The 16157-nt window shown below is 41.6% G+C and overlaps 1 protein-coding gene across 1 annotated transcript; it reads right to left on the bottom strand.

Annotated features, from left to right (window-relative positions):
* Positions 1–1803: 1803 nt before the first annotated feature.
* LOC119735144 lies at positions 1804–13879 on the bottom strand. The gene is made up of 4 exons (XM_038208845.1): positions 13523–13879; positions 5016–5087; positions 3789–3860; positions 1804–2477 (listed from the first exon to the last, which is right to left on the bottom strand). The coding sequence occupies exons 1-4, from the start codon at positions 13877–13879 to the stop codon at positions 2091–2093; spliced, it is 888 nt and encodes a 295-aa protein (XP_038064773.1). The 3' UTR covers positions 1804–2090.
* Between the last annotated feature and the right edge of the window lie 2278 nt (positions 13880–16157).

Here is a 16157-nt window from a genome sequence, read left to right as displayed (position 1 = left end):
CCAGTGCACAAGGAAGCCAGTATCATGGACTCTTTACATATGGAACTTATTATGATTTTGAGCACATCTCTCCGGTCTCTTGGATAAAAATATCCAAATTGCAAACATCGAAAAATAAAACAAGTTTTTACGAAATACCTTACTAGGATGTTGGTAAATGACAGTCTTAAGCATCCTGTAAAATTATGGCACCTGGTGAGAAGTCCTTTTCAAGAAAATGGTATTTTTGTATACATTTCCAACGGTGGTCGGCCGACCACCGTTGGAAAAACCATTTTTCACCTACCGCTCTAAATTTACCATTTTTTTTTTTTCAGTCCAAATTTTGTTTGCTATTGGTTACATATCCATGAACGGGTGCAGGCAAGCTAAACTGGTTCCCTTACCTTACTATTTTCCGGCATCTTTAAATTGATCCATTTTATCTTTAGTGGAGTCAGGGAACCAGACTACTTGAACATTTTTGTTTTTCTGTGTTTTCCAGCATTTTCGAACACAAAACTTCACACATGTCAGTGTAACAATATTGATCTATTATACCAACCCCTCAAATAGTTCATTTCTAAAAATTACAGCAAAAGCCAATGATGTACATTCCCTTTAAAACAGAATGCCAACTTGATTTTGTACTCGCTTATGAGAGGAATGCGACAGGAGCCAAAAACTGGCTAAAAAAAAGAGGTGTTTTTAAGTGTTTGTAATTCCAATTTTAAAACAGGCGTCATACTCGTAGAACAATCTACTTGTCTCCTCAAGTTTTTTTTATCAGTCCCTTGCTAACAAATCTGACTGAAAAAAATATCAGCTTGAATATCAACTGGAAACCAGGGGAAAGTGAACTACAGCCTGTCTAAAAAAAAAATGGTACAATCGAAAACGATTTTTTTTCAATATTAAATCTCAACAGAGGTAAGTCGTTTTGAGCATCACATTAAAGAAAAAAGACCAGGCTTTCCAATACTTTTTGTTTCATCTCATTTGCTTTTGTCAATCCAGAGATAACTCCAGTTTACTGCGGAACACAAAAACCGAGTTTGTGCCACTTTCTGGGTGTGAGCTTCAAGACAGCATGGCACAAAAGTACTCGAAACAACTCTGCCCATGCATAAAATTGGCACAAAATCGATTTTGGTGTATCGCACTAAATTTATTATATCTCTGAATTGACAAAAGCAAATAAGATCAAACACTATTGGAAAGCCCAGTCTTTTTTTCTTTAATATTATGCCAAGTAAGAATGACTTATTTTGAAATTTCATATTTAACCAATTTCATTTCTGATTGTACCATTTTTTTTAGACAGGCTGTAGAAATGAGGTGATCAATGTAGGTTCTTTGATGTCAAACCATCCATCTTTAGCCCCAAGTACAAGCTTAAAAAGATGGTGAACTTGAATAAGAACATTGTGTGCAAAGTAAAATATGAATTGGGGATGGTCAGTGAGAAAGGCAGTGCCAGTAACATGGGTCTCTTTACACGGACCATTACACTCTGACCTCTGTCAGTGACAATAGTGAGTTACCCTATGTGTCCAAATCTGTTAGGTTACAATTTGTGACAGGTCTGTAAACTGGCCTCATATTGGCACAAATTGACAGGTTGGAATGGCCGCTACACAATCTGTACCAGTGTTAATGGTCAGCCTATCTATCAAATCACTTAACCAGGCTTTGGCGATTATATGGTGGGAAAGATTTCCATATAAGAAGTTCACTCAACACCCTGTGTACAAACCCTATGAGAGTGGACTGAAAAATTTTAAGTGTTTTCTAAGAAAATGCTTGTATTTTCTCACTGCTCAAATTGACTTTGATGACATAAAATTGCTATCTGGGGGCTTGTTAGTCAATACAGAGGAAAATTAGTGAACTTCTTATATGGAAATCTTTCGATATGGTGTAATCCAAAGGGGTTTCTGGTAGTTGGTGACCATCCTGTATACAAAAGCTATGGAGAGAGGTAGGGGTTAGGTTTTTTTGGACAGTTTGTGATAGTTACAAGTATAGGAGGGTTAGCTATTCTAATCTATAATACATGGCATACAAATAAAAACAAAGAAGGCTAAGAAATATCTCGCAAGGGAGAGGGATTAGATGTCAGGAGCTTGCATCTTGAGCTTCATGTCTTCTATCTTCTTGTAGTACTCCATGATCGCCTCACTGACTGAGGATGGAGATTCGTCTTCGGCATTCTCTACCTCGTCTTCAGCAACCGTCTCATTCTCATCTGATATAGGTCCGTGGCTCTCCTCTGCCCGAATGGTCTCGATGATGGGCTCGTAGACCCACTGCGGGGCGTCTGTGCCCCAGATGAAGTCCAGGTGGTCATACTGCGGGATGTAGATGCTCTCCCGCAGGTTCCTCAGTCTTGGGATCAGGAGCTCAACGTCCTTGGGATCGGCCAGCCAGTCCTGACCTCCCCAGTACAGAGAGACGGGGACGGAGATCTTCTCCGGGTAGTACAGCGGGGGAGTGGTCTGTCCATGAGCAAAAAGAGCAAGTCACAAAGGTTAATTGAATATCGATATTAAGGCATCTCTGGAATAAGTCATAGACAAGTTTATCTCCGATAGGCCAGTTGTATTGATTACCAGTTCCAGGATTCCAAACCTTTTCTTCGGGATCTTCCTGCAGTTAACAGAATCCTGCAACTACTCACCTGATATAATTGACCTGTTGTAGATAATGTTCGCAACCTATTCCAAATATATTTAATTACATGACACCTAAATGACTGTTTTAACTTGTACTGACATCTACAGCCTACATTCAAGTCACTGGTAGTCTTGGACTCAAGGCTTCATTTACTATTCCTATTTGCTCAGTTAAATCCACAGTGTGATTCAATTTCAAACTTGACGATACTGACACATCAGACTTGATGCCAAACTAGGAAGAACTGTACAACAAATATTAGCTGAATGACTGTAACTAATCCCCAACAAAGTCCAATATTAAATAATACACATTGTCCAAATAAACCAAAGTTTTGGTACAATATAAAACAACTTTTCTTTAAACATGAAAAGGTGACTGCAGTAGAAGAACATTTGTCGACACTGTCTTGTCTAGTCACATGACGCTAAAAACATGCTAAATGGAAACTTGACAGGTTTAGTTTTAATAGGTTTTCATAAAATTACAACAGACTTACTTCCAACTTCAGGCTGGATAGCTCAGTCGCAGTAATTTAAACTTGCAGTTTTAAAGATCCCTTTTTAACAATTTCAGGTTCATCAAATACTGCAGTCTTATAGCAGGGCCAAACAGGAGTTTTCACAAGTCAAGCGTAAGTTGGACAAATGATCACCCTTATACTGCTAATTCAGCAAATAGAGTTAGCAGCCATTACCAAGGTAAAACAACAATTATGTGTATGTCCATCAGTTTCTTAAAAGTGGAGGCATGGAGGCATTTTAGTAATCACCTTGTTCAAAAGGAGCCTTGCGTTTCTACATATACCATTCATGTGTAAGCCTCTTAGTACATGTATATATAAAGATCAGTGGTTAAACCCAAGATATGACTTGTCACCCAACTGGTTTATAATGTTGAACTCTTAGGCCTAAAAAGACAGCCCCTACCCAAATCTGTTTTAGGGGGAAAATGAGGACAACCCCGACAACCATCAATTTACTACTTTTGACCCTTGACTACGCGCAAACAACTCCATATGATATTTAAAAAAAAAATAAACCCAAACATTTCATACCTTCCTACCCTATTTTCAAATACCTTGTAATCGGAAGCAGAAAGATTAATATTTTGGGGGGGTCTTATCCACGTACTTGATTGTATCTGGCCATGTTCCTCTTCTTGGTACCATAGTCATACATCTGGAATTCGCCAGAGGACACCATCTTAAAACAAACACAAACATGATTCAAATCATTAGGACCAACACGGAAAAATCTGACCATTCACCACAGATCTGTCTACAAGCTGACCTTGGCACTTTTTTGTCTATTTTTCGGAGAAAAACAAAACAATGTGTTACTCTGCTGACAATTTATGGGCTGAGAAAACATGAAGACTCTTTCTTCCTTCATCTGTTATCTTTTACACAAATGTTCTGCCTCCTCTCTTACACTGTGTGGAAGGAGAATGTAAGGGTTTTAATTCTTAACAGTCGTATGAACAATCTTTGTGCAATTTTGCAAATATCCAGTTATCCACAAAATGTCTGCAGCAATCCAAAAGAGATGAATTATTATGTTAGTTCCAACCACAGAGCTATATTAAATTTCTAAAGCGCTAACACCCCATTCTTGCGCGCTGAGATGCTTTGAAGCCATCCTGGGCGCAGACATTTTGAGTTCATGTGCGTGTTTGTAGAACACAATGAAATTAGATGGATTGAATTTTGAAAGTGTACTCTAAATGTGACGCGCTAGGCGCGTCATGACGGTTTAAAAAGTCACGGTTAAACATCTGCAGCGGATATGCGCGCGATGCTTTGAAGCCATCTTGGGCGCAGACATTTTGAGTTCATGTGCGTGTTTGTAGAACACAATGGAATTAGATGGATTGAATTTTGAAAGTGTACTCTAAATGCGACGCGCTAGGCATGTCATGACGGTTTAAGGCGCGTCATGACGGTTTAAAAAATGACGGTTTAAAAAGTCACGGTTAATCATCTGCAGCGGATATGCGCACGTGTTGCGCCGTTTGCTTAGAGCAAAATCAAACGCTCATTTGCTGATCATGCTTTCAGGTTTTGGGTGCATTGGCTTCGATAACGCACCGGTATGGAATACAAACGCAGATATGCAAATAGCCGTAAAATAAAACATACAAAATTTGAGTTCCAGCAGGCATCACTTTGTACATGAGTCAACGCTCTAGTAATTTAATATACATGTAGCTCTATGGTTCCAACTTATCAAACGCATTGTACATTGTGAAATAACAAATTAGAACATTGCATGTGTCCATCTTTAACCATGTACCTTAGTTATTCTGATAACCACTTTTATTATTTGCATGTTTTTATGCACTAGAACATCAAGAGTTACCTGAGCGAAATGGATCATGTCTTGAACTGAGGTGCCAGCAGGTGAGTGGGAGAAATACACAGGAAGTCTGGACTGTGGGCGCAAAGCAAAACCGGAGAAATGCAAATGTTAGACCAAAAAACACTGATTTGAAACAAGATTAAAAATATGAGTACGGCCATGTCAAATAAAACGTCAAATATTTCAAAGCTGCAGGCCAAAGCATTCGTGTTTAGGCATGAGAAATGTAATTGTACCAAGTGATTTCTGAAAGGAGTATTTTGAGTTTTAACCAAATCAGATTTTGACCCTAATGATCCAGAAATAAATCCCCGAGAGATTTCAGCTAACTACAGTCAGGATCCAGTGAGCAAATAAACATTTTTGGCTTTTTCAAAATGTCCCCAAAACTTCAATGTTTTCCATAGCCGGCATCATCGAAAAAGTCAGTTTTTGACCCAAAAATCCAGATCAAAAAAAATTGCTCAAAAGTTTACACGAGGTGCCTAGAGGCCAGAATTGAATTCCCTGAAGAGTTCAACTCATTAACATTCAGTATCCAGTGAGAAAACAAAACTTTTTGGCTTTTTATAAAATGTCCCCAAAACTTCAATGTTTTCCATAGCCGGCATCATCAAAAAAGTCAGTTTTTGACCCAAAAATCCAGATCAACAAAAATTGCTCAAAAGTTTACATGAGGTGCCTAGAGGCCAGAATTGAATTCCCTCAAGAGTTCAAGTCATTACATTCAGTATCCAGTGAGAAAACAAAACTTTTTGGCTTTTTACAAAATGTCCCCAAAACTTCAATGTTTTGCATAGCCGGCATCATCGAAAAAAGTCAGTTTTTGACCCAAAAAATCCAACTCAACAAAAATTGCTCAAAAGTATATACGAGGTGCCTAGAGGCCAGAATTGAATTACCTGAAGAGTTCAACTCATTACATTCAGTATCCGGTGAGCAACAAAACTTTTTGGCTTTTTACAAAATACCCCCAAAAACTTCAACGTTTTGCATAGCCGGCATCATCGAAAAAGTCAGTTTTTGACCCAAAAATCCAACTCGACAAAAATTGCTCAAAAGTTTACACGAGGTGCCTAGAGGCCAGAATTGAATTCCCTGAAGAGTTCAACTCATTACATTCAGTATTCAGCGAGAAAACAAAACTTTTTGGCTTTTTATAAAATGTCCCCAAAAACTTCAATGTTTTGCATAGCCGGCATCATCGAAAAAGTCAGTTTTTGACCCAAAAATCCAGATCAACAAAAATTGCTCAAAAGTTTACACGAGGTGCCTAGAGGCCAGAATTGAATTCCCTGAAGAGTTCAACTCATTACATTCAGTATCCGGTGAGAAACAAAACTTTTTGGCTTTTGATAAAATGTCCCCAAAACTTCAATGTTTTCCTTAGCCGGCATCATCGAAAAAGTCAGTTTTTGACCCAAAAATCCAACTCGACAAAAATTGCTCAAAAGTTTACATGAGGTGCCTAGAGGCCAGAATTGAATTCCCTGAAGAGTTCAACTCATTACATTCAGTATCCAGTAAAAAAACAAAACTTTTTGGCTTTTTACAAAATGTCCCCAAAACTTCAATGTTTTCCATAGCCGGCATCATCGAAAAAGTCAGTTTTTGACGCAAAAATCCAGATCAACAAAAATTGCTCAAAAGTTTACACGAGGTGCCTAGAGGCCAGAATTGAATTCCCTGAAGAGTTCAACTCATTACATTCAGTATCCGGTGAGAAACAAAACTTTTTGGCTTTTTATAAAATGTCCCCAAAACTTCAATGTTTTCCATAGCCGGCATCATCGAAAAAGTCAGTTTTTGACCCAAAAATCCAACTCGACAAAAATGCTCAAAAGTTTACACGAGGTGCCTAGAGGCCAGAATTGAATTCCCTGAAGAGTTCAACTCATTACATTCAGTATCCAGTGAGAAACAAAACTTTTTGGCTTTTTATAAAATGTCCCCAAAACTTCAATGTTTTCCATAGCCGGCATCATCGAAAAAGTCAGTTTTTGACCCAAAAATCCAACTCGACAAAAATTGCTCAAAAGTTTACACGAGGTGCCTAGAGGCCAGAATTGAATTCCCTGAAGAGTTCAACTCATTACATTCAGTATCCAGTAAAAAAACAAAACTTTTTGGCTTTTTACAAAATGTCCCCAAAACTTCAATGTTTTCCATAGCCGGCATCATCGAAAAAGTCAGTTTTTGACCCAAAAATCCAGATGAACAAAAATTGCTCAAAAGTTTACACGAGGTGCCTAGAGGCCAGAATTGAATTCCCTGAAGAGTTCAACTCATTACATTCAGTATTCAGCGAGAAAACAAAACTTTTTGGCTTTTTATAAAATGTCCCCAAAAACTTCAATGTTTTGCATAGCCGGCATCATCGAAAAAGTCAGTTTTTGACCCAAAAATCCAGATCAACAAAAATTGCTCAAAAGTTTACACGAGGTACCTAGAGGCCAGAATTGAATTCCCTGAAGAGTTCAACTCATTACATTCAGTATCCGGTGAGAAACAAAACTTTTTGGCTTTTTATAAAATGTCCCCAAAACTTCAATGTTTTCCATAGCCGGCATCATCGAAAAAGTCAGTTTTTGACCCAAAAATCCAGATCAACAAAAATTGCTCAAAAGTTTACACGAGGTGCCTAGAGGAAAGAATTGAATTCCCTGAAGAGTTCAACTCATTAACATTCAGTTTCCAGTGAGAAAACAAAACTTTTTGGCTTTTTACAAAATGTCCCCAAAACTTCAATGTTTTGCATAGCCGGCATCATCGAAAAAGTCAGTTTTTGACCCAAAAATCCAGAACGACAAAAATTGCTCAAAAGTTTACACGAGGTGCCTAGAGGACAGAATTGAATTCCCTGAAGAGTTCAACTCATTACATTCAGTATCCAGTGAGAAAACAAAACTTTTTGGCTTTTTACAAAATGTCTCCAAAACTTCAATGTTTTCCATAGCCGGCATCATCGAAAAAGTCAGTTTTTGACCCAAAAATCCAGATCGACAAAAATTGCCCAAAAGTTTACACGAGGTGCCTAGAGGCCAGAATTGAATTCCCTGAAGAGTTCAACTAATTACATTCAGTATCCGGTGAGAAACAAAACTTTTTGGCTTTTTACAAAATGTCCCCAAAACTTCAATGTTTTGCATAGCCGGCATCATCGAAAAAGTCAGTTTTTGACCCAAAATCCAACTCGACAAAAATTGCTCAAAAGTTTACACGAGGTGCCTAGAGGCCAGAATTGAATTCCCTGAAGAGTTCAACTCATTACATTCAGTATACAGTAAAAAACAAAACTTTTTGGCTTTTTACAAAATGTCCCCAAAAACTTCAATGTTTTGCATAGCCGGCATCATCGAAAAAGTCAGTTTTTGACCCAAATATCCAGATCAACAAAAATTGCTCAAAAGTTTACATGAGGTGCCTAGAGGCCAGAATTGAATTCCCTGAAGAGTTCAACTCATTACATTCAGTATCCGGTGAGAAACAAAACTTTTTGGCTTGTTGTAAAATGTCCCCAAAACTTCAATGTTTTCCATAGCCGGCATCATCGAAAAAGTCAGTTTTTGACCCCAAAATCCAGATCAACAAAAATTGCTCAAAAGTTTACACGAGGTGCCTAGAGGAAAGAATTGAATTCCCTGAAGAGTTCAACTCATTAACATTCAGTTTCCAGTGAGAAAACAAAACTTTTTGGCTTTTTACAAAATGTCCCCAAAACTTCAATGTTTTGCATAGCCGGCATCATCGAAAAAGTCAGTTTTTGACCCAAAAATCCAGATCAACAAAAATTGCTCAAAAGTTTACACGAGGTGCCTAGAGGACAGAATTGAATTCCCTGAAGAGTTCAACTCATTACATTCAGTATCCAGTGAGAAAACAAAACTTTTTGGCTTTTTACAAAATGTCTCCAAAACTTCAATGTTTTCCATAGCCGGCATCATCGAAAAAGTCAGTTTTTGACCCAAAAATCCAGATCGACAAAAATTGCCCAAAAGTTTACACGAGGTGCCTAGAGGCCAGAATTGAATTCCCTGAAGAGTTCAACTAATTACATTCAGTATCCGGTGAGAAACAAAACTTTTTGGCTTTTTACAAAATGTCCCCAAAACTTCAATGTTTTGCATAGCCGGCATCATCGAAAAAGTCAGTTTTTGACCAAAAAATCCAGATCGACAAAAATTGCTCAAAAGTTTACACGAGGTGCCTAGAGGCCAGAATTGAATTCCCTGAAGAGTTCAACTCATTAACATTCAGTATCCAGTGAGAAAACAAAACTTTTTGGCTTTTTACAAAATGTCGCCAAAACTTCAATGTTTTCCATAGCCGGCATCATCGAAAAAGTCAGTTTTTGACCCAAAAATCCAACTCGACAAAAATTGCTCAAAAGTTTACACGAGGTGCCTAGAGGCCAAAATTGAATTCCCTGAAGAGTTCAACTCATTACATTCAGTATCCAGTAAAAAAACAAAACTTTTTGGCTTTTTACAAAATGTCCCCAAAACTTCAATGTTTTCCACAGCCGGCATCATCGAAAAAGTCAGTTTTTGACCCAAAAATCCAACTCGACAAAAATTGCCCAAAAGTTTACACGAGGTGCCTAGAGGGCAGAATGAATTCCCTGAAGAGTTCAACTCATTACATTCAGTATCCGGTGAGAAACAAAACTTTTTGGCTTTTTATAAAATGTCCCCAAAACTTCAATGTTTTCCACAGCCGGCATCGTCGAAAAAGTCAGTTTTTGACCCAAAATCCAACTCGACAAAAATTGCCCAAAAGTTTACACGAGGTGCCTAGAGGCCAGAATTGAATTCCCTGAAGAGTTCAACTCATTACATTCAGTATCCAGTGAGAAACAAAACTGTTTGGCTTTTTATAAAATGTCCCCAAAACTTCAATGTTTTCCATAGCCGGCATCATCGAAAAAGTCAGTTTTTGACCCAAAAATCTAACTCAACAAAAATTGCCCAAAAGTTTACATGAGGTGCCTAGAGGCCACAATTGAATTCCCTGAAGAGTTCAACTCATTACATTCAGTATCCAGTGAGAAAACAAAACTTTTGGCTTTTTACAAAATGTCCCCAAAACTTCAATGTTTTGCATAGCCGGCATCATCAAAAAAGTCAGTTTTTGACCCAAAAATCGAAATTGACAAAAATTGCTCAAAAGTTTACACAAGGTGCCTAGAGGCCAGAATTGAATTCCCTGAAGAGTTCAACTCATTACATTCAGTATCCGGTGAGAAACAAAACTTTTGGTTTTTTACAAAATGTCCCCAAAACTTCAATGTTTTCCATAGCCGGCATCATCGAAAAAGTCAGTTTTTGACCCAAAAAAATCCAACTCGACAAAAATAGCTCAAAAGTTTACACGAGGTGCCTAGAGGCCAGAATTGAATTCCCTGAAGAGTTCAACTCATTACATTCAGTATCCGGTGAGAAACAAAACTTTTTGGCTTTTTACAAAATACCCCCAAAACTTCAATGTTTTGCATAGCCGGCATCATCGAAAAAGTCAGTTTTGACCCAAAAATCCAGAACAACAAAAATTGCTCAAAAGTTTACACGAGGTGCCTAGAGGACAGAATTGAATTCCCTGAAGAGTTCAACTCATTACATTCAGTATCCAGTGAGAAAACAAAACTTTTGGCTTTTTACAAAATGTCTCCAAAACTTCAATGTTTTCCATAGCCGGCATCATCGAAAAAGTCAGTTTTTGACCCAAAAATCCAGATCGACAAAAATTGCCCAAAAGTTTACACGAGGTGCCTAGAGGCCAGAATTGAATTCCCTGAAGAGTTCAACTAATTACATTCAGTATCCGGTGAGAAACATAACTTTTTGGCTTTTTACAAAATGTCCCCAAAACTTCAATGTTTTGCATAGCCGGCATCATCGAAAAAGTCAGTTTTTGACCCAAAAATCCAACTCGACAAAAATTGCTCAAAAGTTTACACGAGGTGCCTAGAGGCCAGAATTGAATTCCCTGAAGAGTTCAACTCATTACATTCAGTATCCAGTAAAAAAACAAAACTTTTTGGCTTTTTACAAAATGTCCCCAAAAACTTCAACGTTTTCCATAGCCGGCATCATCAAAAAAGTCAGTTTTTGACCCAAAAATCCAACTCGACAAAAATTGCTCAAAAGTTTACACAAGGTGCCTAGAGGCCAGAATTGAATTCCCTGAAGAGTTCAACTCATTACATTCAGTATCCGGTGAGAAAACAAAACTTTTTGGCTTTTTACAAAATGTCCCCAAAACTTCAATGTTTTCCATAGCCGGCATCATCGAAAAAGTCAGTTTTTGACCCAAAAATCTAACTCGACAAAAATTGCTCAAAAGTTTACACAAGGTGCCTAGAGGCCAGAATTGAATTCCCTGAAGAGTTCAACTCATTACATTCAGTATCCAGTGAGAAAACAAAACTTTTTGGCTTTTTACAAAATGTCGCCAAAACTTCAATGTTTTCCATAGCCGGCATCATCGAAAAAGTCAGTTTTTGACCCAAAAATCTAACTCGACAAAAATTGCCCAAAAGTTTACATGAGGTGCCTAGAGGCCAGAATTGAATTCCCTGAAGAGTTCAACTCATTACATTCAGTATCCAGTGAGAAAACACAACTTTTTGGCTTTTTACAAAATGTCCCCAAAACTTCAATGTTTTCCATAGCCGGCATCATCGAAAAAGTCAGTTTTAGACCCAAAAATCCAGATCGACAAAAATTGCTCAAAAGTTTACACGAGGTGCCTAGAGGCCAGAATTGAATTCCCTGAAGAGTTCAACTCATTACATTCAGTATCCGGTGAGAAACAAAACTTTTTGGCTTTTTACAAAATGTCCCCAAAACTTCAATGTTTTGCATAGCCGGCATCATCAAAAAAGTCAGTTTTTGACCCAAAATCCAACTCGTCAAAAATTGCCCAAAAGTTTACATGAGGTGCCTAGAGGCCAGAATTGAATTCCCTGAAGAGTTCAACTCATTACATTCAGTATCCGGTGAGAAACAAAACTTTTGGCTTTTTATAAAATATCCCCAAAACTCCCCCCCCCCCCCCACAGAAGTGTGGGACGAGTCTACGAGTGATACTTACCCAAATAGCTACTACATATGCATATTTATTCAGCCGACAGGCTCAAACGCTAAAAGATTTAATCAACCACCGAGCGCCCTCTCGGGGCCTACCCATCATGCTACGTCATGAATCCGCCATTATACTTCCTCTTTTTCTCGCGCACTAAAGGTGAAAAACCATCGTAACGCGAGCCGAGAGTGGGGAGGAGGGCGGGAAAGCTATTTGGGTAAGTATCACTCGTAGACTCGTCCCACACTTCTGTGGGGGGGGAGTCTACTTCATTCACTTACCCAAATAGCTACTACATATGCATAGAGTGGCACCGACAATCGGTGGCTGGGTAGGCGAGACGCCCTGGAATCAAATGGTTAAACAACAGTATATATATATATATACATAATGATTTAGACCATTTAGATTGAATATACATGTAAATGTATTACCTGCTTAGTTGGTCTCCTGGCCAGGCCGGGAAGAACTACTGCGCAGGGTAGGGTTCGTAGACGAGGACTGGTGTTGTGTCAGTACCGTCTTCCCTGTGTTCCCTCCAGTCTGGAGTACATCACGTAGGTAGCAGGATGTGAATGTCGTGGCAGACTTCCAGCATGCTGCTTGAGAAATCTCTGAAATAGGGACTCCCCTAAAAAATGCCCAGGACGCCGCTACGGCGCGTACGTCATGGGCTCGGACAAGGCCTTGGACAGAAGCATCCTTTTTGGATGGCCAGTCCGCATTAGCAAATTTGATAGCAGCTACTACCCAACGCGCAATGGTGTCCCTTGAGGCGGGGCCATGTGGCTTTATGGTTGTAATAAAGAGCTGCATGCATTTATCCCTGAGTGACTTAGTGCGTGCCAGATACCATTTTAGGGCGCGCACTGGGCACCATAATTTGTCTGAGGGGATAGAAGAGGTTGACTCTATTTTTGGGAGGAAAATATCAGGAGGGCTGAAACTTGCCGTCTGATTTTTCGTCAGGAAGGACGCCTTTGGGATCAGGCGAACCCCACCTGGTTCCCAGCGGATATGTCCCGAATCTAAAGTCAACGCATGGATCTCGCTGCTACGCCTAGCGGTAGCCGCTGCGAGCAGGAAGGCCAACTTTATAGATACATGAATGAGGGGTGCTTGGCCCAAGGGCTCGTATGGAGCCTTGGCCAAAATGTTCAGGACCTGACCTAGATCCCAGGATGGGACCAGTTTCCGGATTGTAGGTCTCTCGTTGAACATTCCCCGGAGTAGGTTAGTGATTGCAACATTAGAGGAGATAGATGAGCCATCAGCGAAGCCTTTGTGAATTGCTGCTATGGCTGATCGATAATTTCGTATTGTTCCTACTGACAAATTGGCTCTGAACAATGACAGTAGGAATTCCGAACAATGGCTTAAAGAAGCACAGAGCGGATCCACAGCCTGTTCTGCGCACCACCTACTATAATGTCGTAGTCGACTGTCATAGATTCGTCTTGTTGAGAGACGACGTCCCTTTGCAGCCAGAGCTGCAGCGTCTTCAGAAAGACCTGCTGCTCGGTAGGCACGCTTGACAGTGGCCAGCACGCTAAGTGGAGATCTCCCGGAGATGGGTGTCGGAACCGGGACTGAGGTTGAACAAGTAGGTCGTGACGATCTGGGAGGATTAGTGGGGAGCCCACTAGGAGCCTCACCAGTCGCGGAAACCGAGCGGCGGCGGCCAAAAGGGGGGCGATCAGCAGGATCTTGCACCTGTCTCTCTCCAGTTTCCCGATGACCTTTGTAAGGATTGAGATCGGGGGGAAGGCGTAAGCGAACATGTTTGTCCAGTCTATTGATAGTGCGTCCGAGGCCCATGCATGAGGATGATGGGCTCTCGAACAGAACACCGGGAGCTGAGTGTTGACTGCTGAGGCGAACAGGTCTATGTGTGGACGACCTAGGATCGAGAAGATCTGATGTACGATCCTCCTGTTCAATGACCACTCCGTGGGAACTACTTTGCCTCTGGAGAGAGAGTCCGCTATGTCGTTTTCCGCACCAGGAATGTGAATGGCACGTAGATCGACTTTGTGTCTGATTAGCCACTGAAACATTCCCAAGTCCGGTAGCACAGCTGGGGTGATTTTGTACCGCCCTGTTTGTTGATATATGCTACCACTGTCGTGTTGTCGGTCTTGATTAGAACAGACCGACCCACTACGTCTGCCTGAAAGTGGTGTAGGGCATTGACTACAGCCTGGAGTTCTAGAACATTGATATGTAGGGACCAAGTGTTGTCGTCCAAGTGCCTGCAGCTTGTCGAGGGGGAAGGGAGGCTCCCCAGCCCTCGTTGGAGGCAGACACTGATGGCAACCCCAGGATCTGGGGGCCCAGTGTGTTCCCCTCTCATCCCGCCCGAAATCGGCAGGATTGCGCCCGGATCCGGCTGAATTAAGCCCGGATCCGGCCGGATCGCGCCCGGATTCGGCCGGATTGGACCCGGATCCGGCCGGATCACACCGGATCCGGCAGGATTAGACCCGGATTTTGGGCCGGAAATGTGGCCGCCGGGAGTGACCTCTGAGTCACCATTGGGGCCCGATCTCCATTGTTGTTGTTTAGTGAGGGCTGCTAGCGAAACATGATGTCCTGGAAAGCTTTAGAAAGATTTCTGTGGATACACCTTTGTTTTTCTTTTTCCGATGCGTCGACTTAAGGGGGGAATCCCCTGAAGAAGACGGCGCGGCCTTGTTGTCCTTTTCTTGCTTGGGTGACTTGATTCACTGGATAAAAACTCCGATAATATCCTGGGAATTCGGAGCATTGATCAAAGAATGATGTTGACTGCGAGTCCGTGGCCCGAATGGGGGGAGGAGGCAAGTCAGTCAGCGCGAGTCCTGCCCATTCCGCACGGGTGGAAGCAGGATGCTCGCTCGGAGCGCGATGAACGCGCAGACGGGGCCGGTGAGGATTGAATCCTTTTACCGCTCCGTGACTGGTCGTCCCCGAGAGTTGTGGAGCCAGCAGACGGGGGGACGAGGCTAAGAAATTCCCGCGAAACCACGGGAAATCGACGCCGGGTTGCTAGGTGACGACGATGTGTCCGGGGACCGGAGGCGTAATCGAGCGACTATTGGTCCCTTTTGGGTCTTACCCTTGGGACCGCCCGGTGGCCTTGATGTGGCCTTTTAACCGCGGAACCCTTACGGCTGGTCGCCTGGGGGGCCGTGGTTACACGGGGAGTTTTATCTCCAGTATCCTCACGGTGTTCCATACCGTAGGACGTATGTTTGATGCCGGTCAAAACGCGTTAAACACGGGATGACCGTTACAAACTACGGCGATGTCCTGCGTGGGGGACTCACTGCTATCTCGTCTTTTCGTACTATTGTACTACTGAGATATTTGCAGTTGAGAACAGGCGAGGGGAAGGGAACGACCGCTGGTCGTTGTACCCCACGGAATTTCTCTTTAACGCTCGGCGAGGCGGCCGAGGGAAGTGAACGGCCAGCGGCCGATATACCCACGAATATCTCGCCGCTATCTATTGTCACCGCACTACCGAGATAGCTTAGGACGGACGAGGGGCAGGAACGACCTCTGTCGATATACCCGACGAAACGTCCTCTTCTAGCTTACTAGCCTCCCCGAGCTAGCTGAAACAGTCAGGGGGGAAGGGAACGACCTCTGTCGATATACCCCCACTGTACTCGTCTCGCTAGGCCCTAGCTCACCGCGAGCTTAGGGGAAACGAACGGAGAACAGGGAACGGCCGAAACCGCTATATTCTTCGAAACGTTTCGCTAGTCCCCTGAAACGGCCGAAAGTCTGACTCCGGAACAGGGGCCCCACGTGTGGGGCGACTAGCAGACCTTGTGGAGAATAACCGCACTTCTCTCCGGGGATATACGAAGCACTGTCTCCCCTAAAGGTCTTTACGGATTTCTATGGAGTCATAAATAATGCATGCTTTTTTTTTTTTTTTTTTTTTGACAAAGAAATATTATTATAAGATAACTGTACAACAGAAATAATAATAATAATCAGGAAAGCCGACTCGGCTAAAATGGGATTGCACTCGATTCCCAAAGGGAGAACCCACGATGCCTACCCGGC

Source organism: Patiria miniata, unplaced genomic scaffold, assembly GCF_015706575.1.
Source record: "Patiria miniata isolate m_02_andy unplaced genomic scaffold, ASM1570657v1 HiC_scaffold_29, whole genome shotgun sequence".
Taxonomy (NCBI): domain Eukaryota; kingdom Metazoa; phylum Echinodermata; class Asteroidea; order Valvatida; family Asterinidae; genus Patiria; species Patiria miniata.
The sequence above is the reverse complement of the archived record's forward strand: the minus strand, read 5'-3'. Positions and strand labels throughout refer to the sequence as shown.